At 36.3% G+C, this 24852-nt stretch overlaps 1 protein-coding gene and 1 pseudogene across 1 annotated transcript; one reads left to right on the forward strand and one right to left on the reverse strand.

Moving 5' to 3' along the window:
• Nucleotides 1–3848: 3848 nt before the first annotated feature.
• LOC138334412 (uncharacterized) lies at nt 3849–4321 on the forward strand (annotated as a pseudogene).
• A 3257-nt stretch (nt 4322–7578) lies between these two features.
• LOC138334414 (phenolphthiocerol synthesis polyketide synthase type I Pks15/1-like) lies at nt 7579–24502 on the reverse strand. Its single transcript, XM_069283082.1, has 7 exons — nt 24294–24502; nt 22102–22466; nt 21081–21262; nt 15729–15906; nt 8570–15211; nt 8011–8205; nt 7579–7664 (listed from the first exon to the last, which is right to left on the reverse strand). Exons 1-7 carry the CDS (start codon nt 24500–24502, stop codon nt 7579–7581), a joined length of 7857 nt encoding a protein of 2618 aa, XP_069139183.1.
• Between the last annotated feature and the right edge of the window lie 350 nt (nt 24503–24852).

Here is a 24852-nt window from a genome sequence, read left to right on the forward strand (position 1 = left end):
TTAACTATATCAATATTTTGTATGTTTTATCAATAGTAATATCACCTGGTATAGCGGATACTAATCGGGAGCTATACATCATTTATAGTTTAAAATCACTCTATTATGAAAATACATTAATGAATATAAGTACACACCATTACGTTGGACAATATATTAACTCCGGCCAAAATTGATACTTGGGTTTTATTAGTTTAACGACCTATTAACAAGACGTCATGTAAGGACGTGCCAGGTTTGTTGGTGGAGGAAAGCCGGAGTAAGAAAAACCACCGACCAGCGGTAAGTACCTGGCAACTTCTCAGCACTCGCGACCCAGAGAGAGACTCACCGCGGCCTCTACCAAAGTTAATACAATATGATGAGAATTCCGTATTATATGTATTAAAGTTATAAGACCAACGTTAATGCATCTAATACGGAATTGTATCATCATGATATTTAAATGGGGTTCCCCAACAAGTCAATGTTGTTGTTAATCATGTTTATCAAAATTAGTTTTCAATTTTTGAAATGACACGAGCTTTAGCAAGTATCTTAGAAACGAAAATTTACTAACGAGAGATAAGATAAACATGATAATAGAGGTTTCCCAACAAGTGACTGTTGTTTATCATGTTTATCAAACTTGAGCTTGTTAATTTTCATTTTTTTTAAAAACATGAGCTTTAGCGAGTGTCGTAGATATTTAAAAAATAACTAACGAGAGTTTAGATAAACATGATAAACAACAGTCACGCGTTAGGGAACTTATTTATCCCATAACTTTAACTCTATATTTATACCGTGGTGACCATTTTTTCGTCTTCATTCAGGGAAACTTACCACCATACAATGTGTAGTGATATCTTTCCGCCATAAAATAGAGAACCAATTAATATTCTATTTTCAATACTTTGAATAAGCAACTTCCCATTTGAAAGTAAATACAATGTTATTTAAAAGAAAATTATGCGCTATGAAAAGTAGCCCGAAGTTGAGAGCCAATCAGAATCAAGAAATCTTGGAATTAAACAATCAGAGGCACCGAAGGTGTTTACTCACCGGTGTGTGTAAAAATAAATGATAACCAACTGCTATGGAATTTATCACATGGTTTTTCTAGTGTGAAACATGCATAATTATGGAATAAATAACATTCACACGTTGGGGAACTTATTTATCCCATAACTTTAACTCTATATTTATACCGCGGTGATAATTTGTTTCTCGTCTTTATGCTAGGTTTACACTATGTTCCCGGCGACCACGATAGCCCCGTTTGCCCGAAACGTGGTGCGCCGTGGAATTTTGCCACGGTACCGGTCTTTTACGGATTACGTGGTGGACCGTGGATATAGGGGAAAGTGCTGTTCCCGGAGGTTAAGGAACACTACGGCTTTAGCACGGTCTATCAAGGATACCACTACGTTCTCTCTAGGCCTGTTACGATCTGATGAGGTCTGCTACGTTTTACACGTTTTGATCGGACTCCAATACGTTTTTCACGGTCCACCAAGGCTTACTAGGATGAAAGTCTGATGCCGGGCTTTTTGGAGCAACTGAAACAATATTTATTGCCGAAAATGTCATTTCAAACACGTTTTAATTACAAAATTTGTTAAAAGCATATTTGGTATAAATATATAATTATTATAGCCAAGTGTTTCTACGCAAATATTTTTTTCTGTACTCATTTAATCTGCCTTTTGCAATAATAGCTTTGGTATAATTCGAGGGTTTAAATGTGTTTGATAATGACTATTCCTATTTATTAATACAAATAATTCAATGAAGTAGCAAATATGTATCAGGCCAGGCAATGATACCCTTATCATATTTTGCTTGCAACGTAAGACCGTAATAAGACGTAACAAGCCGTATCACGTCGGACTTTCAACCGCAACAAGCCGTAAGATGCCTTGTCAGAACGCATCAAAACGGTTTTCATCCACCTTGGCTTGCCGTAAAAACCTTGACAAACCTGGACAAAACGGCACGAAACGTGCAGCCAATCTGCATCAACCGTGATCAAACGTGGAAAAAACGCAACAGAACGTCACAAAACTTGAAATCACCGTGAGATTCTGGGGAACGTGCTTGCTGCCCGTTCCACCACGGACCGTCTTGAAGTTCTGTTACGGCCTCGTACGCACTGTTACGTTTTGTTACGTCAATCCCGTTTTATTACGTCCTGTGGCGTTCACCATCTGTACCGTGACTGCCGTGGCAAATTTTTTGACAGTTTAAAAATCTGGCACGGCATTCACGGTAATCCCGATCGCTCACGTTTATCTATCACGTCCTTCTGCGTTGTCTCACGTTGTCTTGCGGTCACCACGTTTTGTCCACGGTGGCCTGAAACGGGGCTGCCGTGGCCGCCGGGAACATAGTGTAAACCTAGCATTATGCAAGGAAATTTACCACACAGGTTTACGACGCGCAAAAAAAAAAAAAAAAAAAAAAAAAAAAAAAAAAACTAAAAATACTGAAAGACTGTCGTCTCCGATTTGATACAAGCTCTATGATTGACTCCTAGGAGCGGATGGACCAATTTTTACACGAATCCTCGTAATTCAACTTTCGATATGAAATAAAATTCGCCCATAATCCCATCATACCATATACCATAGTGACCAGTAAGGAATTGTCTTTCTTTAATGTAAGATGAAAAATATTCAGATCAGATGATTTTTTGTGGTGTTCAGATCATTTTGAAATTAATTACCCCATTTTCTGGAAATGGGATACAGGGCTTAGTAAACAACTTTTCAGTATTTTCAGGTTGTTTTTTTTTTGCGCGTCGTAAACCTGTGCTTACCACCATTCAATACGTCATAATATGTGTCCTCTGTAAAATATAGTGACCACATTTATAGAGAGCCTATATTATGTTATTGAATACTTTGAATAAGCCACTATCTGTTATACAGTTAATGCAATTTTATTAAATGGAAATGGGCTCTGAAAGAAATTCCAAAATTAAAAGCCAATCAGAATCAAGAGATGTTTGCGTTGACCAATTAAAGGCGCCACAGGTGTTTACATACTTGGGTGTGTAATTGATGAAGATAAAACTATGCGATAACACCGATGAATTTTTAAAGAATGCAATTTACAACACAGTCATAATTACAACCATATTATCATATATGGAAGATAAAAATTGTCAAATTATTTTTGAATAACGCAACATCCCATTTGTCAAATTTTGAACTATACGTTGACAATCTGTATATTTACATTAACGTCAAACAAAAAGTAAATAAAATGCAATGATGGTCTCAAAATACCAACATCTGCTACAAAAATTGGAATTACAATTGGTTCCAAATATATCTTCCTTTTCTTTTTTCTTCAAACTCATTCTCCTAATCACATTCAAAAGTCTATACAAACATTTTATGCGAATTAGCTCTCTTTGGTTTATAATTTGATATTACACCAGTATATTGATATTAAGTTTATTCGTTAACTTTGTAATTAAATATTACATCTATATATGAAATGTATGTGTTACTTTTGTAATTGAATAGTACCTCTGAATATAAGTTTATGTATTAATATTTACATTTTGCACTGACATGGACTCAATAACCATGCTTTGTTGTATTATCATTATCAGTGTATAATGTTAGCAAAACACGCGCGGCGATTCTATTTATACGTGGATAGTTGATGGCCTCATAACATCAACAAAATAAACATCTATTCCTTAAATCTTGCAATTGAATATTACCTTTGTATATAATGTATATGTTTTAATTTTGTAATTGAATATTACCTCTGTATATAAAGTGTATGTGTTAATTTTGTAATTGAATATTACCTCTGCGTATTAAGTGTATGAGTTTATTTTGTAATTGAATATTACCTCTGTATATTTAGTGTATGTGTCAATTTTGTAATTGAATATTACCTCTGTATATTCAGTGCATGTGTTAATTTTGTAATTAAATATTACCTATGCGTATTAAGTGTATGTGTTAATTTTGTAATTGAATATTACCTCTGTATATTTAGTGTATGTGTTAGTTTTGTAATTGAATATTACCTCTACGTATTAAGTGTATGTGTTAATTTTGTAATTGAATATTAGCCTACCTCTGTATATTTAGTGTATGTGTTAATTTTGTAATTGAATATTACCTCAGCGTATTAAGTGTATGTGTTAATTTTGTAATTGAATATTACCTCTGTATATTTAGTGTATGTGTTAATTTTGTAATTGAATATTACCTCTGTATATTTAGTGTATGTGTTAATTTTGTAATTGAATATTACCTCTGTATATTTAGTGTATGTGTTTATTTTGTAATTGAATATTACCTCTGTATATTAAGTGTATGTGTTAATTTTGTAATTGAATATTACCTCTGTATATTTATGTCCGTTAACGTAAAAGGTAAATGTCTCACCTCCTATGAATCATTCATATACGAGCTATAAAACTAAAAAAAGTTTATTGTTAAATGTATAATTCATTACAGTATTTAGTTCGAACTGGAGTGTTTGACTGGTTAAGAAAAAAGTAGAAATACTGTGTGTCTTTGATAAGTGAGAATGATGAAAGAATTTGTTCACAATTAAAATACATCAAATATTGAAATTGGCTTGAAAGCATTATTTCAAAAAGAAAAAAAAAAGAAAAAAATCACAGAAAATATGTTCATTTATGATCAATCAATATAAAATAATAACAAGAAAAACAAAATTCTAATACACACTCATTCATGTAACAAATACCAAAATGGACACATAAAAATGAACTTTAATGTTTGTTATGAAGGGATAGATAACACAAGAATCAAATTGCACTCTTAATAAACCGTTATGTTAGAATTATACACATTTCAACACAAATAAATCAATATGCACTCTTAATTAAACGAAGAGTGAATTGTAAATGTTGAGAATATATTTTGTGTGTTATAGCTTAGACATCATCATAACGGCTTATTTAGAGTACATTCCAAAACATCAATGATTTAATTCAATTTCGATGTTATTGGCATCAATAATAAAGCCATCAAGAAAACAGTATCTTCAAAATCAAGTTTGCCCTAGGATATATTTGTGTCAACATCAATTTGCTATTGAAATATGTAAATAAGTAATTGTGTCCACTTTAAATATCTGCTCATAATTTACAACTATAGATACTTTTTAGTAAATACAATTGGCACATACTAACCTACATTGCTTAGTATATGTTTTCCGTTTAACCGATCTGCATATGTAATTAGCAATCACCAATAAAATAGCACCTACGTTTGATGCTAACTAAGCTAAAACAAACACTATATACATGGTGTCCATTCAACATATCTGGATAAATATAAGTACATTTACATACACTTGGCGCATACAATTAACTAAAAATTATGTTATGTACATGTCCGTACAAACTATTAGCATATAATTACCTGCATACACATGTAATTAGCACTCACACATAAAAATACAAATACACCTTGGCTATATTCTAAAAAGTATACAAAATATATATAGTTCGCTTACAATTTAAGGGTAAAATTAACAGCTACTCATACAATTAGAAATACATGTACAGACACCTGGACCATACTATACTGCTGAAACTACAATATTGTCTGCCAGCTTAAACGACTTACATATACATATACATGGCAATGAGCAACCATGCGTAAAATATATCTTAAATGAAAGAAAATAAGTGAAAACAAATGCTTAAGTAAATATTTTACACTTTAAGTTATATGTGCCGTCAAAATTTTGACATGTATTTTTTTCTTCAGTAATCTTTTGAAAACCTGACAGTTCAATTTGTTGAATTAAGCCGTGAAAATCATTCAAATGGCTCAATTGCTTTATAAATATTAGTAATACCACAGAAACCATAAACTGTAAATTTTTTGTTTTTTTTTTTATGCCTAATGTATCTTTAGATGGAAACATTCCTGCAATAATCACTTTACAATTACAAATAACACTGTTAAAATGTGAAATGAAAAATTAGACCACAATTTGGCCTCATAGTCTGACCGTAGGTACTCATTTCTCTTCACTATAGGCGTAATCATAATGGTTTTTCGCAGTAGTTCTGAAAAATTTTCTCTGTCGTTAGTTGTACGTGTAAAATTCAATTAAATGCATTGAAAGTACTGTAATTTTGATATTTTGGTAATGATATAACATATTAAAAGCTTATCTTGATTTGTGAGAATGAAACATTCGGACATATAACTTAACTTTAAACTATATCCATGTAATTCACAACTTCACATAAAACGAATGCTAAGTACATATTGTCTAATAAAGAATCTGCATATAATTTTTAACTGCACATACACATTTAAAAAATAAATTTGGCCCATACTAAACTACAAATTACTCTATGTATATGTTGTCCACTTAAATGATCTTCATGTAATTCGCAACGTCACATACAAATTTAACACCTAGATCAATCTTAAACTACTTGAGTATACGTCATGTATATTACATTTTGTCCGCTTAAATCGTTATCATATGATAACATTCACACATAAAATAGCACCTAGACTATTTCGTTTTTAATATTTAAAGTACCATCTGGTACCTATCCGACTACAGGTAATGGTTACTAGCCAAATACAAGATGCACATATTGACGTCATAATATACATATATGACGTCATATGATTGTATCAGTAGACGGAAACATCACATCCGAGCCGAATTTCTACTGTTTTATATAGAAACGAAATTTATAGTTTTGCGCAAATTTCTATGATAAAAGTTATTTGATATATAGAATGTTACACTCGTGACTATGTGATATGAAATTCATCAAACTCATGAAATAATTTGATATATCACTCGCCTCGCGGCATATCAAATTGTTCAGCTCGTTTTGATAAATTTCATATCACATAGCCACTTATGTCAGATCCTCTATGTATATGACGCACATATTGTAACCCTCTTATGCACGCCTATGTGTATGCTATATGCATTATGGTACACAAGCACAGCATTGATGATCTTGAAGTAAAACATTCATCCAGTCATATCAATAATATCAACGGGTTCTACTCGTACGAGTACTATACCTAGCTACATGAATATCACAAAGTAAATAAAGAAAATAAAGATATCTATCGCCCTACATTACTTAGTAAATATAAGCAAGCTGACAAAAATAATAAGTTATTTACAAGCTTTGCATTTAATTGCACCTATACGTGACTGCGTTATGTTTAAACTGCAAGAAGTTTACATATAGTAGGCAATGCTATTGCAACCAGTAGCCTTCTCTTGCAAACAAACAATTATACTCGAAGAAACTTGTGATTTCCAATATCATTCTGCTGTTCTCTTATCACGAGCTGTTTGTCTCCTAACATGACATTTTGATTGTTTTTTTTTGTTTTCTTATCACATAATGATACTAGCTGGTAAATGAGAAAACCGAATCTATAGCTGAATGTTAACGCTTCTTAGCATTTAATGATAGTAGCTTGTAACTGAGTACATCTTCAGCACTCTCAATCTTTCCACGAAGCTATAGCTGAATGTCAGTGCTTCCATGTGCCTGGATATGTTATCGATTTTCAGTTCCGATCTCGTGTTTAGTTGCTATATAACATCTTCAATATTTTCGCTCTCCATACTCGGACCAAAACGTAGTCGGTCGATTTGAAGCAGTAACGTCTTTTGGTTGTCTGGATACATAAACACCACAAACCTGCAACAAAAGCTTCCCTCCGTACATACAAATATATACATCAGTTATATAATGTAGGCGACTATTTTAGATTATGCGCAATAAAAATATCTGCAATGATTGGATTAATACAAACCGAACTTAGCTATTGTAACAGTCAGACCAAATCGAATGAACAGACCTACGAAAGTTGCCTACATGTAATTGTTGTATATACAGTTGACTGGTACAATGTGTCTGTTATCACTGTGTTAACCATTGTTTTGTACCTTCTCTTGTAATTCATGTAGGTTCGTTGATTTTATAATTTTACGATTGTAACTATTTCTAGTACGAATACTCACTGCCCAGTTTCTTCACGTCTACACAAAGAATACATGGTATCGGGATGGTAGTTTGACGGCACATATCACCGTTCCTTGTGAAGAATCGTTTGCTGTCAGGGTTACTCCAAACAAGATTTGGGGTATCGTTCACCATTGCAAATTTTAGTTCCGCTGGGTGCTCCCAGCCTTTAGAAGTCTCCTTAAGTAATGTTTCTGCCGAAAGAAATGATGATTTTTGAAAGCTTTATAGCATCAGTCTTCACTACGTTAGGGGTTACTTTCACTGTTGTCAATTCTAACACTGTATTATGTGCTAATAAATCAACATTTACAATCCTTCAGGAACGTCGTTTAAAGGTCACACAAAGCGATACCCTACTAAAAGGCCATACTTGTATTTGTATATTAAGATCATTTCATAGCTAGTGAATATAATGTTGTTGATAATACATAAGATGCATTATAAATATCTCCAATAAGCAGTATCGTGAGTTATTGTCTGCATAAATTGAATAATAGCATTCCTTTTAAATCATAATTAAGATATAGAATTACACATTACATTCTATATAATTACCTGTTGGTAACCATTGGTTCATCTTCATAGGTGACATTTTCTTACTGCACCCTAAAGGGATCTCGTCCAAATGAATATCTGGATTCCTAACGGCAACACTGGCTAACAAAGAGAGGTCTTCCACCATGAGTTTTGCTGTGGACAAGCTTACAATCTCGGTGTCATAACTGAGTACTAGCTCCATAGATCCAGCATGACGATCAGTGACGACATTTAAAGCTGTCTCGATTTGGTTCAGGAAGCCCGTGACGAAGCCCACACGCTCCATATAGTAGTTTGAGTGCTGAGAACGTCTAGTAACATCCTGCTTTGTGATGTCTCTTACGTTAAAGAAATGTCGGAAGCAATTTTCTTTGTTTTTGTTGAGTTGTTTGATCAGATCGAACGGGTACATACTACACCTGCTCGACAAGGACACTTTGTTGCAACAAACTGAAATACAGTCACGTAATGTAGCGTGAGCGGGTTCAAACTGTGTTATAACTGGTACGTAGTTGATCCCTAGTAAAATCCGATCAATTAACTCTGGAAAGTGCTGTCGCATATCCGTAGTCATAACAACAGGGATGGTGGAAATACAAATTTTTTCTCGCAATAAAATTTGGTATAAACTAAAAAGTAAAACGGCTGCAGTGATGTCAAAATCGTTGGCATGAAGTCTGTTGACCACATCGTTTGGCAGTGCTAACGATACCATATTGGTCTTTTCTGAAACCCGCACGGGTACCCTTGATCTTGAAATGGATGGTGTTTCTTGAATATCTTGAAGTTCACCTCTCCAAAAATCCTCCAAAAAGGTTCTCTCTTCATCTAGACGTTGTTCTATCAGCGTCGCTATATCGAGTACACCTAAAGGGGTCAGATTTACACACTTCTTGAAAAGGTAGATTTCGATATTTGTCTGAAACTGTGAAACTAATAAAAAGAAGCTTTGTAGATCAAAACTAACATGGCTTATGATAAATCTCAACTGGTGCTTCTTTCCTGTATCACAATACAGAACTCGTAGTGGCGGATCTCTTGCGATGTCGAAGGTAGAATATTGGATATTATCCTGGTCTGCTTGTTGTGCCATTGTACAGTAATCTACGCGGCGGATGTCTATCTGTGCATCATCTGGATCAAGAGTGATTTTCTTCATACCAAATCTGGATTCTGTATCGGTAGGCTGATACACCGTTCGCAGTTCTGGATTCTGGATTGTAATCCAACGCAATATTGTTCGCCACATATTTATATCCGAAAGACCACTTCCTAAGATGAAATCAACGCTAAACCATAAACTTGAATCATGAGGGTTTTTCTGGTGCATATCAATGTAGAACTTTTCCAGCCACGTAGGAGATCCTATTACATCTGATTTTACTTCTAGGGTTGTCTGTGGATCCATTTTGAAGTTGTCAATGATGTTTGAATGAACAAAATCAATGATCATCCCAATAGAGTAGTTAACAGACAGAATGTATGCTACAGGAAGTCGACAACCTGTAGCTTCTTTGACTATTTGGATAAGTTCTACGGCCTTTTGAGACTCTATTCCTAAACTCAAAAGATTCTGATTTTCTGCTAGTTCCTTTTCATCTATCGCTAAAACTCTAGAAATACTGTTGAACAACAGACGAGTGAAAATCAGCCTCTGATCCTGAAAAGATGCTTCCATTGTCTTTGGAATATCAACTACGGTGTTGACAATATGACGGTGGCCAGTCAACGTGGTTGTTTCTGAATATTCCTGTCTATTAGACACATCATTGCGCATAATTACAGGATTTTTTCCGATAACCTTCCAGTTAAACAATCCGTAAACGATTTGGCTAGGATTTTGGATCAGTACATCCAAGAGACATTCTTTAATCAGGTTGGTTTCAAGAACATAATATCCCTGAGCTTCTAAGTTGTTTTTGATATTTTCGTCTTTTGCCATGCCTACTGCCAGTGCACTCCAGTTAATGCTTTGTCCCGGCAAGCTATTGGCTCTTCGGTACAGTGCTAGAGAGTCCAGGAAAGAATTGGCTGCTCCATAATTTGTCTGACCAGCATTTCCGAAAACTGAGGTTGTAGAGGAATGCATAACAAAGAAATCTAAAAGTAATTCTTTCGTAGCGAGATGTAGGTTCCATGTTCCCAAAACCTTAGGCAGCAATACTTCCTTGAAACTGTCCATTGTCATCGCTTCGATCCGCATATCTTTCAGCACACCAGCACCTTGAAATATGCCCTTGATTGGGTGGTTCGGAAACTGAATTTTGATATCTGCAAATGCTTTCTGTACATCAGAATAGTTAGCAATGTCGCATCTCATTGTTGAAATTTTGTAGTTGTTCAAGTCCATTGCATTCTGAAGCCGTACATCTATTTCTGGATTTGAACCTTTTCTTGACAGTGAGACTACAATTCCAGCACCATTGTATCCAAGCCACTTCACTATCTCCCAGCCAAGGCCTGTCAGTCCACCAACAACCACATATAGGCAATTTTTATGTATCATTTTCTCTCGTGTTGCCTTGGTCAGTATTTCTCTTTTTCCCTTCCCATATGGAGTCACAAGTTTAACCGTTTCCTGCTTCAGTGACTCTTGAATGTTGTAGCCTAAGTCTGATCGTCTTTTCAGCCACCGAGTTACTACTGGAAACGTATTAGAAATATGTTTAGTGTCAAACATCTTCTTTTTTGGTATGATATCCACATTCACTCCTTTTGCACTCATTTGGACATGCTGCATTTGCATGTATAATAAAACATCATCATAACCAATAATCGTAATGCCTGGCTGTGATATATTATCCATTTGTGCCTGAGAAAGGTTTTCCAACACAATAAATACTCTAACTGTATCGGTGCTCACGTCAGTAAGATCAGCAATCGTTGAAACGTGAACCCGACGCCGCTTGATTGTCTGGATCATGTCACAAAGCATATGAAGTGTCCAATCATCGGATTTATTTGAAGCCCTCACGATGCAGACATCCGTCTTTTGCTTGACCCTTTTCATCAGAGACCACATCATCAGAGCATTAGTGATCAGACCAGGTGTATACATCGGCAAGCTGCCTTGGTCACACACACACTGCTCAGGTACCGATATTCTATTTGTAGCTCTTGTTGGGTAGCAAGCAACAACCCGCCTTAGTCTCCCGGAACACACAACAGTCCCTTGAAATTCTAATGATATGACCGGATATCCATTTCTGTGATCTGTCCAAAGTGAATTGTAAAGTCTTGAATCTAGCTCCATGAAGCTTATTTCGCCTGTGGAGTGATCACATATTTCCTCTACTTGTAGAATTATATCACTCTTGCTTGAAGCACATATAGGTTTTGTGGGTATCAGGAATGGATCTACGATTCTACCAGACGCGGTAGATCGTAACTCGAGGTCCAGACTAGTGTCACTAGTTAGTAATCTGTGCTCATTTTGTAGTCCACTTTGAGGTCTGCATTGTAGAAAATTGCTGTATAGTTTTCCATCTGATATAACGTATTCTAATGAACTGGCGCCGTCAGAAGACAAATAGGCGATAGCTTTGTGTAGTGTATCAATCTCTAATTCAATTGACGGTTGCACATCGATTAGAAGTAGTCGACATTTTGTGACTTCTTGTCTTAACGATCGGGTGAATCCCCATAACTCCGAGCCAAACACACTCCTGTTCATCTTCGGAAAATGCACAGCTTCTTGTGTATTCTCAGTGACGACTATTATATCTTTGACATCATCTTTCAATCCATTCATAGCTTTTAGAAATGCCTCACAGTTTTTGTAGACAATGTTGAACACTTCCTCTCCGCTTATGCTCTGTTTGGCAAGGTTAGAATTCGGAACAAATAGCACTGTGCTGATTTCTTTAGTCGCTGATACCAGAAACGCGGGATTCTCAGCTACACTTCGTAGCAGGAAGGAGTCGCCCTGTGGATATATTTTCCTCAATATGTTGTGAACACTACTGTCTTCGTAACAAATCGTCATTTTCTTTGTTGAGTCATTTTCCTTTATAAATGTGTTGATAACTTCTTCTTTCCAAATGATGTGATACGCTAAATCACTGACTTCTATAGTGCCATCCATAATCTGGTGTTCGATTTCCTTCACTTCAGCCAATATCAGACCATCCGGTCGTGTCAGGATAATGTTGGTAATACTCCGTTTATAAAGTTTTTGTATGATTCGTGTATAACAAACCATTTCTGTCTCAAATGACCTTAATACAGAAATGCCGCCAATACGAATGGGATATATTTTGTAAGAAGTTGACTTCTGCTGAGAAAGGAAAATCAGTGCACTTGAATGTAGCATTGCGTCGAGGACAGCTGGGTGGAATGACGTTTGATTGATCTGTCGAGCTACATCTTCCGTCAGGTTTATATACCCTGTGCATTCGTCGTCGTTAAAGATTATGGCTTTAAGCAATTGTACTGAGGAACCGTATTTGTAGCCATGTTTCGTCAACTCTCTGTATACTTCCTTACCCTCTATATGTGTGCCAGTTCTGATGCTCACATTTTCCACAGGAACCACATAGTTACTTACATGATAATTGTTTTTAATGACTCCTTTAGCTACTGGTACATCTTCCTTGGTTATCGAAAAGACAATATCGGTAAGGACACTATTTGTTTCTCTTTTTTCAGACGTCAGGTCGAGATAAAAAGGCTTGCCTTTGGACACGGGAACTGCCTTGATGATATCATATTGTACGTGTAAACATTCCGCTGCGACATCCATCATTCTCATGCCGAGCTCAAATCCCACCTCGGCATATGTAGCTCCAGGGATTATAATTGCATCATCAATAATATGTTCGTACACAAATGGTGTAGCGTCTGGACTGAAATTGACCTTGAATTCTCCGTCCGTTTCCTTTTGTGTCAACATAAGGTTTCTGCTGGATGTCTCATCCGTCAGTCCTTGCTTTCTAAGATATCGATAATCCGATTCTACCATCAAGTGTTTGCCATCAAATTGGTATTGAGGAAGATCACTCAAGCTGTGTTTCTCCACAATTCTTTCCCAGTTTAGATCCACGCCCCGTGTGTATAATTCGCTAAGCGTATATATGATTTCAGCGAAACCACTGTTCATCGTCATGGATGGAATGGCTGCTACATTTTCGTCCGTAAATATATCATTCAGATGAGCTTTCAACACTGGTCGGGGACCAATCTCAAGAAATATAGTTGGTTTATTGTGCGTTGATTCAATGATTGCCTGATGGAATAAAACTGGATTAGCGACATTTTGCTGCCAATACGAAGGTGATCCGAAATCATCTACTTTTGTTCCCGTCACAGTGGAGAAAATCGGTATATTTTGTGACTTAACTTCGATTCCTTGTAGGCACTCTCTGACATGCCTGGCCGCGTTTTCCACCTTGCGGCTATGATAAGCACACTTTACATTTAGATCATGAACTATTGGTGTATACTTTTCTAATTGTGCATCTTTCTCCAATCTCGATTTAAATATTTCAACATTTGTATTATCACCAGAAATAGTGCAAGTAACTGGACTGACATGTACTGCTATCTCCACATTACCGACATCATCACAAAGCTGTGCGACCTTTGAAGTATTGATATTCCTTACAACTATCATTTTCCCACCGGAAGTTTCCGTCAACAATCTCGATCTGTGGTAGATTACCTTCACTGCATCACCTAAAGACAGTACTCCACTGCTGTAAGCCGCGGCCACTTCACCGACAGACTGGCCGACCATTGCATCAGGACATATACCCCAGTGTTTCCATAGATCTGACAATCCAACTTGGCAGGCAAATATTCCTATATGACTAAGAAAGGGGTCGTCCATATCAGTGCCATTTCGGATTTTGTCGGTTATCGACCATTCAGTCAGTGGTGCCAAATATGTATCGATTCTTCTAAGCGCTTCGGCGAAAACCTGAAATTTGTTTACAAGTTCCATTCCCATTTTTGTCCAAGCTGTTCCAACCCCGCAGAATACGTACACGATCCTATAGGTTTTCCCTGGGGACATTTTGTCATTTGATAGCATATCTACAGCCTCTTCACAGGTTTCTATTAGATCAGGTACGCTCGACACGATGAACATTTTTCTATATCTGTAGTGATCCCGCTTACACGAAGCGGTGTAAGCCAATCGGTTCAATTCGCATGATTCGTCGGTAAGACTTGTGGCAATGTGATTTATCGATTTGATCAAACTTCTTTGAGATTTTGCAGACACGGGAATTAAATTTATCAAATGGTCATGCTTATTGCTTTTTGGACAATCGTCGGATGTATCTGCAGCCCACTGCCTTATAAAGGCATGACTGTTGGTTCCACCAAATCCGAAGCAGTTGATGCAGGCAGCTCTGGTACCATCTTGTAGAGTTGGCCAGGGCCGAACTGATGTAGGCACAGCGAGTGCATAACCCTCAAAGTCGATTTTTTCGTTTCGTGGAAGAGAATGGAGAGACGGTACTATTTGTCCGTGCCTCATCATTAGAAGTGTCTTGATTAGACTTGCAGCTCCTGCTCCAGATTCCAGATGACCGATGTTGGTTTTGACAGAGCCAATAAATCGTTGTTGTTCCACGCTCTCGTTCTGTATTGGATAGTCTTTAAAGAACCTACCAAGACTGTTTACCTCGACGGGGTCACCGATGGGAGTTCCGGTTCCTGTAAAAAGGATATACATGCATATTGCGGAAGAGATAAATTATTTGATGTTACGAATGACGCTCGTCTTTTTTTAATGGATGACAATAATATTAGGCATTGGTTCCTTGATATCTGGTTTAAATAATCAACATGTCATATCCATGACTCCTGTATTCTGTACTCAACGATAATCAGTAATGATAATGGTTTCAGTGTGCAATCGAAATTAGGTCTATTGTCGAGTTTGTTATACTCAAAAATGTATGAATGAGCCAGATTTGTGTAAACATCTAACACATATAATAATAATAGGTATACATATACGAAACAATGAATCAAAGTCATTATGGATTTCCTTATTATAAGAGATTAAGGTCAGATTCTTTATTTGAACAAGCGTTCTGTTGTACATTTGATGTATTAAATTTCATTGTAGAATTATATGTATATGTTACAGTATTTTGTCTGTCAATTCATTAGAATAAATCGTATCTACATGTATGTCCAATAATATATGCTCATTTCATATGATTACCGTGGGCCTCTATGTACTGCACATCGCGAGGGTTGATTTGGTAGCAATGGAGATAGATGTCCCGGAGGAGTTGGGTCTGTTGGACCTCGGACGGCGCGGTGATTGGTTTTGTGGTTCGGCCATCTTGGTTACAACCCGTTCGGATCGTCGCCCATATACGTCTGTCATTCTGTAATGCCTGTATAGTAAAGTTCCATGGTGGTTTGATAATTTCTTGTTTGAAAATACTCAAACCCATAAATTAAAAGACACAAGGTTATGAGTTGAAATATTCATGTCGACTGTTCGGTTGTCTCTGTTTCATTATTATGACAACGTAGGTCTTAAAGATGCTCCACCGCTGACAAATGGTAATTTTTCACTACCAAAAACAGGAGCAGACGATTTAGTATTTTTCTTCGGTTACAATGTTACTTACTTTACACCATTACCACCATTGAGAAGTTTGAGCTTCCAATTTTACTTCTAGTTAAAAATATGAAAAATAATTAATTGCATCCCGAAAAAATTATGTGTCACTATATCCTATACGGAAGGAAGTACTAATTGTGCATGAACCAAAGGCGAAATAAATTATTTAATATTATCTTTTGTGTTAATTAGACATATATATACATGATCAAACACCAATTATTGTTCAACTGATGAATATCATTTCTGTTTTGTCGGCGGTGGAGCATCTTTAAAAAGTCAACCCAATATCTAAGTACTCAAATTTGTGCAACGCAAATCTATAAGGTACCATGTTAATACACAGTCATCGAACATGGCGACAGCGTGGATATATGTATAAGATACTTTTTATTTTTAATAGAGCAAACAAATATATATTTTTACCAATGGTATGGTTTATACAATTTACTGTCAAAATACAACAGGTGTTTGGGGTGTAACTGATTTATTCGCTCTCTGGCTCAGTCGATCACACAGGAGGTATATGATGCTGTGAGGTACATAAGGTCATAAGTAGCAGGGCCTCTCATCGGCTATCACGGTGACTGAAAGGCGGGACATATGTTACCTTGCTCTGCATTTCACCCAAGTCAGATAGTGAGTTTTGCAAGCCCCGTGATCCACATTCAGGGTGATACAAATACAGTTCTTGGATAATACCAATATGTAAATTATTGTACTAACAACTATGATCAATTTACAAATAACAAATCTGCCGATTATAATGTTTCGTCAACTATAAGTGGCAAAATCCAAGGCAAACACAACACACACACATATTTCTGTTCAAATGTATCACTATGTATGATGATGAAACAATCAACAAGTAAAAAGTTTTGAAATTAAAAAAAAGGTAAAATAAACTCAGAATAAACATTAAAAATAATTTTCACGGTTGGATGTTTTGCAACACTACGTTAAATGGGGTGGAATCGTAGCCCATAGCTCTGACGACGATCATCTATCAGAAATCGTTCGTCCGTTATTCAGAGCTACGTTGCTGCAGCCTGGTTTGAGTCTGTTTGTTATATAAATATCAAGTCTCCGGATTTAATATAGCGGAATATATATCTCGACTCATTTGACACGGATTACAGAAAAAAAAAACACAGCTAACATACGACTTTACTGAATAACGCAGTTGCAAATGCTATCATAGAAATCAAAGATTCATTTCTTCCAATTCTGTTGGAGAAATGTGGATATGTGTATTTACTTTGGTAAAAGACTGTTGTGACTAAGACCTACATAGGAAGTGATATGTTTGCTAATACCGATTAAAACAATTCCCAGTGTTGTATGTTGATGCTACTTTCTGAAGATACTAGCTCTCCCGTGAAAGATTGCTCTTCGTATCATAGCCACGCCCACGGAGCTATCCTAACCAATCATATTTAGATAACATACTTCAAATGTCTAATTGCTGTATCGATTCGCTCACCTATCACAGTAGCTACTGAGCTGCGACATTAACTGATAGATCACGGCGGGTATCAACACTTGTATTTTGTCAGTTATATCTGTCCTTACTCACTAGAGGACACACTGTCACCGCCTATCTTAGATAATACTAGAACGTCATTTCGATATACATCTGTACTTACTCACTAGAGGACACACTGTCATCGCCTCTCTTAGATAAAACACTGTCACCACCTCTCTTAGATAATACTAGAACGTCATTTCGACATGCATATGTCCTTCCTAACTAGAGGACACACTGTCACCGCCTCTCTTAGATAATACTAGAAAGTCATTTCGACATACATCTGTACTTACTCACTAGAGGACACACTGTCACTACCTCTCTTAGATAATACTAGAACGTCATTTCGACATACCTCTGTACTTACTCACTAAAGGACACACTGTCACTACCTCTCTCAGATAAAACTAGAACGTCATTTCGACTTACATCTGTACTTACTCACTAGAGGACACACTGTCACTACCTCTCTTAGATAATACTAGAACGTCATTTCGATATACATCTGTACTTACTCAATAGAGGACACACTGTCACTACCATTCTTTGATAGTACTAGAACGTCATTTCGACATACATCTGTCCTTTCTCTCTAGAGGACAAACTGTCACTACCTCTTTTAGATAATACTAAAACGTCATTTCGACATACATCTGTCCGTACTCACTAGAGGACACACTGTCACCGCCTCTCTTAGTAATAGTAGAACGTCATTTCGACTTACATCTGTACTTTCTCATTAGAGAACACACTGTCACTGCCTCACTTAGATAATACTAGAACGTCATTTCGACATACATCTGTACTTACTCACTAGAGGACACAATGTCAATACCTTTCTTATATATTATAAACGTCACGCACTGTCACCACCTCTCTGTAGATAATACTAGAACGTCTTTTCGACATGCATATGTCCTTCCTAACTAGAGGACACACTGTCACCGCATCTCTTAGTATTATACTAAGAGAAGTCACGACCTCATCTGTATACTACTAGAGCACAGTCCTTACTATGATAGCGTCAATCGACATACATCTGTACTTACTCACTAGAGGACACACTGTCACTACCTCTCTTAGATAATACTAGAACGTCATTTCGACATACTCTGTACTTACTCACTAAAGGACACACTGTCACTACCTCTCTCAGATAAAACTAGAACGTCATTTCGACTTACATCTGTACTTACTCACTAGAGGACACACTGTCACTACCTCTCTTAGATAATACTAGAACGTCATTTCGATATACATCTGTACTTACTCAATAGAGACACACACTGTCACTAACCATTCTTTGATAGTACTAGAACGTCATTTCGACATACATCTGTCCTTTCTCTCTAGAGGACAAACTGTCACTACCTCTTTTAGATAATACTAAAACGTCATTTCGACATACATCTGTCCGTACTCACTAGAGGACACACTGTCCACCGCCTCTCTTAGTAATAGTAGAACGTCATTTCGACTTACATCTGTACTTTCTCATTAGAGAACACACTGTCACTGCCTCACTTAGATAATACTAGAACGTCATTTCGACATACATCTGTACTTACTCACTAGAGGACACACTGTCAATACCTCTCTTAGATATTACTAGAACGTCATTTCGACATACATCTGTACTTACTCACTAGAGGACACAATGTCAATACCTTTCTTATATATTACTAGAACGTCATTTCGACATACATCTGTACTTACTCACTAAAGGACACACTGTCACTACCTCTCTTAGATAAAACTAGAACGTCATTTCGACTTACATCTGTACTTACTCACTAAATGACACACTGTCACTACATTTCTTAGATAATACTAGAACGTCATTTCGACATACATCTGTACTTACTGACTAAATGACACACTGTCGCTACCATTCTTAGATAAAACTAGAACGTCATTTCGACATACATCTGTCCTTACTCACTAGAGGACACACTGTCACTACCTCTCTTAGATAATACTAGAACGTCATTTCGACATACATCTGTACTTACTCACTAAAGGACACACTGTCACCGCCTCTCTTAGATAATACTAGAACGTCATTTCGACATACATCTGTACTTACTCACTAGAGGACACACAGTCACTACCTTTCTTAGATAATACTAGAGCGTTTTTTCGACTTACATTTGTCCTTACTCACTAGAGGACACAATGTCACCGCCTCTCTTAGATAATACTAGAACGTTTTTTCGACATACATCTGTACTTACTCACTAAAGGACACACTGTCACCGCCTCTCTTAGATAATACTAGAACGTCATTTCGACATACATCTGTACTTACTCACTAGAGGACACACAGTCACTACCTTTCTTAGATCATACTAGAACCTTTTTTGTCGACATACATTTGTCCTTAATCACTAAAAGACACACTGTCACTACCTCTCTTAGATAATAGTAGAACGTCATTTCGACATACATCTGTACTTACTCACTAGAGGACACACTGTCACTACCTCTCTTAGATAATACTAGAACGTCATTTCGACATACATCTGTACTTACTCACTAAAGGACACACTGTCACTACCTCTCTCAGATAAAACTAAAACGTCATTTCGACTTACATCTGTACTTACTCACTAGAGGACACACTGTCACTAACTCTCTTAGATAATACTAGAACGTCATTTCGACATACATCTGTCCTTACTCACTAGAGTACACAATGTCACTACCATTCTTAGATAGTACTAGAACGTCATTTCGACATACATCTGTCCTTTCTCTCTGGAGGACCCACTGTCACTACCTCACAAAGATAATACTAGAACGTCATTTCGACTTACATCTGTACTTACTCACTAGAGGACACACAGTCACTACCTCTCTTAGATAATAATAGAACGTTTTTTCGACATATATTTGTCCTTACTCACTAAAGGACACACTGTCACTACCTCTCTTAGATAATACTAGAACGTCAATTCTTCTTACATCAAATGTGTTTATAATGTGTCAGTGTTGTTACCAGAAATCGTGTTAGTTATATATATTATGTACATGTTTTGCTGTTGCGGTCAATTATCTATAGAATGTCTGCTTTGTCAGTTTTGTTATTGATGATAATAATTGTTTCATGAAATATGACGATATTTTACAAATTTAGCTATAATTTCTGAAATCGCTTTTCATATAATGCGATCATCACATAGCTCAATTATATATCAATCAATCAAATCTGAACAGTTCATTGAGAAGTTATAGTTGAATGAATAAGTGGGAATTGAATTCAGCTGACTTTCATATCAGATGAGAATATATTGTATATATCTGTTTACCACAGGGTTTCAATCCAGGAAAACTCAAAAGATAGAGAAAAAATACATTACACAGATTTGAAAGTATACATATGCAACATTATTAATATGTTTTCAACGACTTACATCGCTCAGTCTCTCCAATATAACGATTCCGCATCCCTCCCCCCGGGCATATCCGTCGGCATTAGCGGAGAACGCCTGGCACTGGCCGGTAGGGGACGCCATCCGGGCCTTGGTCAGGGTCACAAACATGTCTGGGTATAAGATACTGTTGACACCGCCACAGATCGCCATAGACGACTCTCCTGTAAAATATTGTGACAAAAATCGAGTGTCAACATATTTGTTATAACGGACTCGTTTAGTGAGCTAATTCACGATATAACGATAACTAAGTAGTATGAGTTTGAAATCTAAATTTACAGACATATATAAAATGTAACACATAGCCGATATACCATACAATGTGGTGTATCATGGAGAGCACGTCTGAACATGTCGAGAGTCAGGCAAAGTCTGTCTGGACAAAGGGCGTTAAGGCCACGAGGAAGCTTCGGACAAATTGACCCTAGTTCTGCTAGACAGACTTATAATATTACGACATTTCGGCCACTTTCACAGACACTGAAAACCCGGCTACACTGGTATCTTAAAATAGAATGCCACACCTGAGATACAGCGCAACTTTCTGACAATATATTATTCATAATTTGCTGAATAAAACCTTAAATGTTTATCCATTCGCTTTATTCACTTCTCATTATCTGTTTATGTAAATAAGGTGGCTTTACAATATGATAAAGTATTGTTTTGCTTTTATAATCAACACGAAATTTAGCCATGAAAAAAGAATTATAATTTATTTTTTTATAATATTATAATTGTTTCCAAATTTTCAGATTTCCGTTGGAGTTATTTCATGGATCCTTGAAAGACATTAAAATATAAAGAAGAGTAAATTGTACTTCAAAAGATATTTTTAAAATATTTACTTTTAAATCCTTATATCTTAGTTTGTTGCTCTGATTTTATCCAAAAAAATCGATCAGGATATGAAAAAGGGAATCCAAATTTTAATCCCCAAATAAAACGAAGGTCACATATAAATTCTCATACACACTAATTATGCCACAAAACGACGTACCGAGCCTAAGGGACTGTGTTGCGAGGTTGACAGCCACGAGTGATGAGGAACAGGCTGTGTCGATAGTTAGTGATGGACCCAATAAGTTATAGTTGTACGACACCCGAGCCGTGATGATGCTGGCGGCGTCTCCGGTCACGGTGTAGTTCGTCATTAACGAATAATCGCCATCCTTGGAAGTCTTGGCGTCACTGTTCATGGCGCCAATATAAACACTTGTTGGCGAACCATCCAGCTCCTCACGTGTGATCCCGCCATCCTCCAGGGCCATGTGCACACATTCAAGGACGTAACGCTGCTGGGGGTCCATTTCTGAGGCCTCCTTCTCGGCAATGCCGAAAAATTCATTGTCCCAGACATCATGGCTGTGAAGGTAGTCAATGTAACCCTGGTTAATACTAGCCGCCAGATATCGCGTATTGACAAGGGTTAAATTAAAATAATAAAATTGGCAACAGAACTTAATTTAACATAATGTCTTTTGAATAATTATACAGTTTTCTTTGTGACTCGAAGATATGATATCTTTCGTCACACACTAAAACCACGACATTTTGAATTCGTATCTTACACTTATGATTTACTACTTACGTAAATGGAAATGGAAAGGAAATATTGATAGCTTTGTTTCAACGCTTAAGTGTCATACCTTGCAAGAAGGGAAGAATACAAAAAATGAAAATGAAGTAGAAATTGTCACTGGACAATTTGATAGACTTTTCATCAACTAAGAATTACGGACAATGTCAATCATATAAACACACTTTGACAGCAATTTCATTTGACAAGAAACCATGTAAAGTTAACTTACGGTTTTAGTTCAAGCGGCATATGTGACCTTGTAGTTGAATGAAAGTCAAAGTCATTCATATTTGTAGTCTTTCACCCAAGCGAGCTATATGCCAACTATCAAGTATTTAAGACTTAGTTGTTTACAAGAGCTCGTTGAATGATTTACCCTACTTGACCCCTGAGACCTCAAATGAAGGTCATTGTGATGAAGAAAAGAATACATACTTATTACAATGTATGTCAGAATATATATCTGAAACTAAAACATTTGTTTAGATTTTTTCTACGGTGAAAGGTTGGGGAGATACACTAATAACAATAATATTCATTCGTTGGTAATTGTACCAAATAAGATTTGTTTGAGATGGCTAATATAGGCTTTGCCATATGCCAAATCCATTTGCATCGTATTTTCAATAAAATTTGTTGAAATTGAAATAGCGTCTTATTGGTAGAAGCAACAAAGGGATTGCAAAGAGTGCTATTGATAATTTTCAGGAAAGGTTTAAAATTGACTAAATCTACGCTGGTAAATTAACTACTTTTACTTATCTGGGAATATTTATTAAAATAGAATGCAATAAATCTGTTTTGTGTTTCAATTTATGAATCTTAAGTTGACGGGTTTCATGAAGCGCCTAATATTGAAAGCATTTACATGTTTGTAGGAGAAAGTGAGCGGTAAAGAAAATAACGTCATATTGCATTATTTATCATCATGAACTGGGAAGAATATTATTACAATCAATACAAAAATATCAAATTAAACTCTTAGTCAAAAGATCAAATTTATCATTATATGTTCTGAAGACCTGCGCTACATGATATGATGGAAAATGGAATGAAATGGACATATAGCAAATAATATTTTTGCGGCAAACGAAAGATATTGAGAATGCAACTAAGGGTAATTGAATCATTACACTAATATCGTTCAACAACAGCGTGTTACTTACACAAATTCTTCAAAATGTTTGTATATTATATATGTTGTATATCATATTCTCATCCCATAAACTAAATATTGTAAGGAGACGGTTCAATACAATTGATGGGAAGTATAGAATGTACTTGTTGCATGTGTGACGATACTGAAAACGAGTATCATTTCATGTAATGTTATCTTTGTAATTTGCTATCGATCCGTGTTTGTGGATGTAAAAATGCAAATAAATCAATTGTATTTAAAATGTGGTTATCTTATCGATATACAAAAGCTCAACATACAGTTGATAATTTTAAATCATTATCAATTCATTTTGACCGACGCCTTATCACCTTAATGAATCAATGTAATCTCTCCCTGTCATTTAATGAGATATATGGATTTAGTACCTCAAATAAATAAAACGTCTAATCAATACCTATCCTTTTGGTGTATATTTAGGGACAAAACTTACTCTGATAAAAGTCCAGCCCGACGGACATAAGTTTTCCCGTAGCTGTCCGGATCCGGATCGTAGATAGCGTCCAGGTTCCATCTATTTCTTGGAATTTCGTTCACATGGTTCTCTCCATTCACCAGAACTTTCCAGAATTCTTTGAGGTTATTGGCACCAGGAAATCGGCAGCCGATACCGACGATAGCAATCTCCTCTATCTCTTCCATCAATTGAATCAGATCATCGCTCCCATGGCTTCGAATCGAACTCCAGAGATACAAATGAATGCGATCTTTATATAGCCACTCTTAACTCTGCTTTATCCATTATGAACACACCTTGCGTCGCCGCCCATCCGTTAATAACCTCAAATTGTGATTGGTTGAGACACTAATATATGCGCTGACCAACAACGGTGGATGAGTGGTAACCGTAGGATTGGATGCAACCCAATAATAGAACACTTTGGTGGCACCTCAATTAACTCTTGTTTGATAGCGAGCACTTCATTTGCATGGAATACGTTTTACCGTGATATGTAAATCGCCGCATATATATTTTTTGGACAAATATTGAC

Source organism: Argopecten irradians, chromosome 11 (genome assembly GCF_041381155.1).
Source record: "Argopecten irradians isolate NY chromosome 11, Ai_NY, whole genome shotgun sequence".
Taxonomy (NCBI): domain Eukaryota; kingdom Metazoa; phylum Mollusca; class Bivalvia; order Pectinida; family Pectinidae; genus Argopecten; species Argopecten irradians.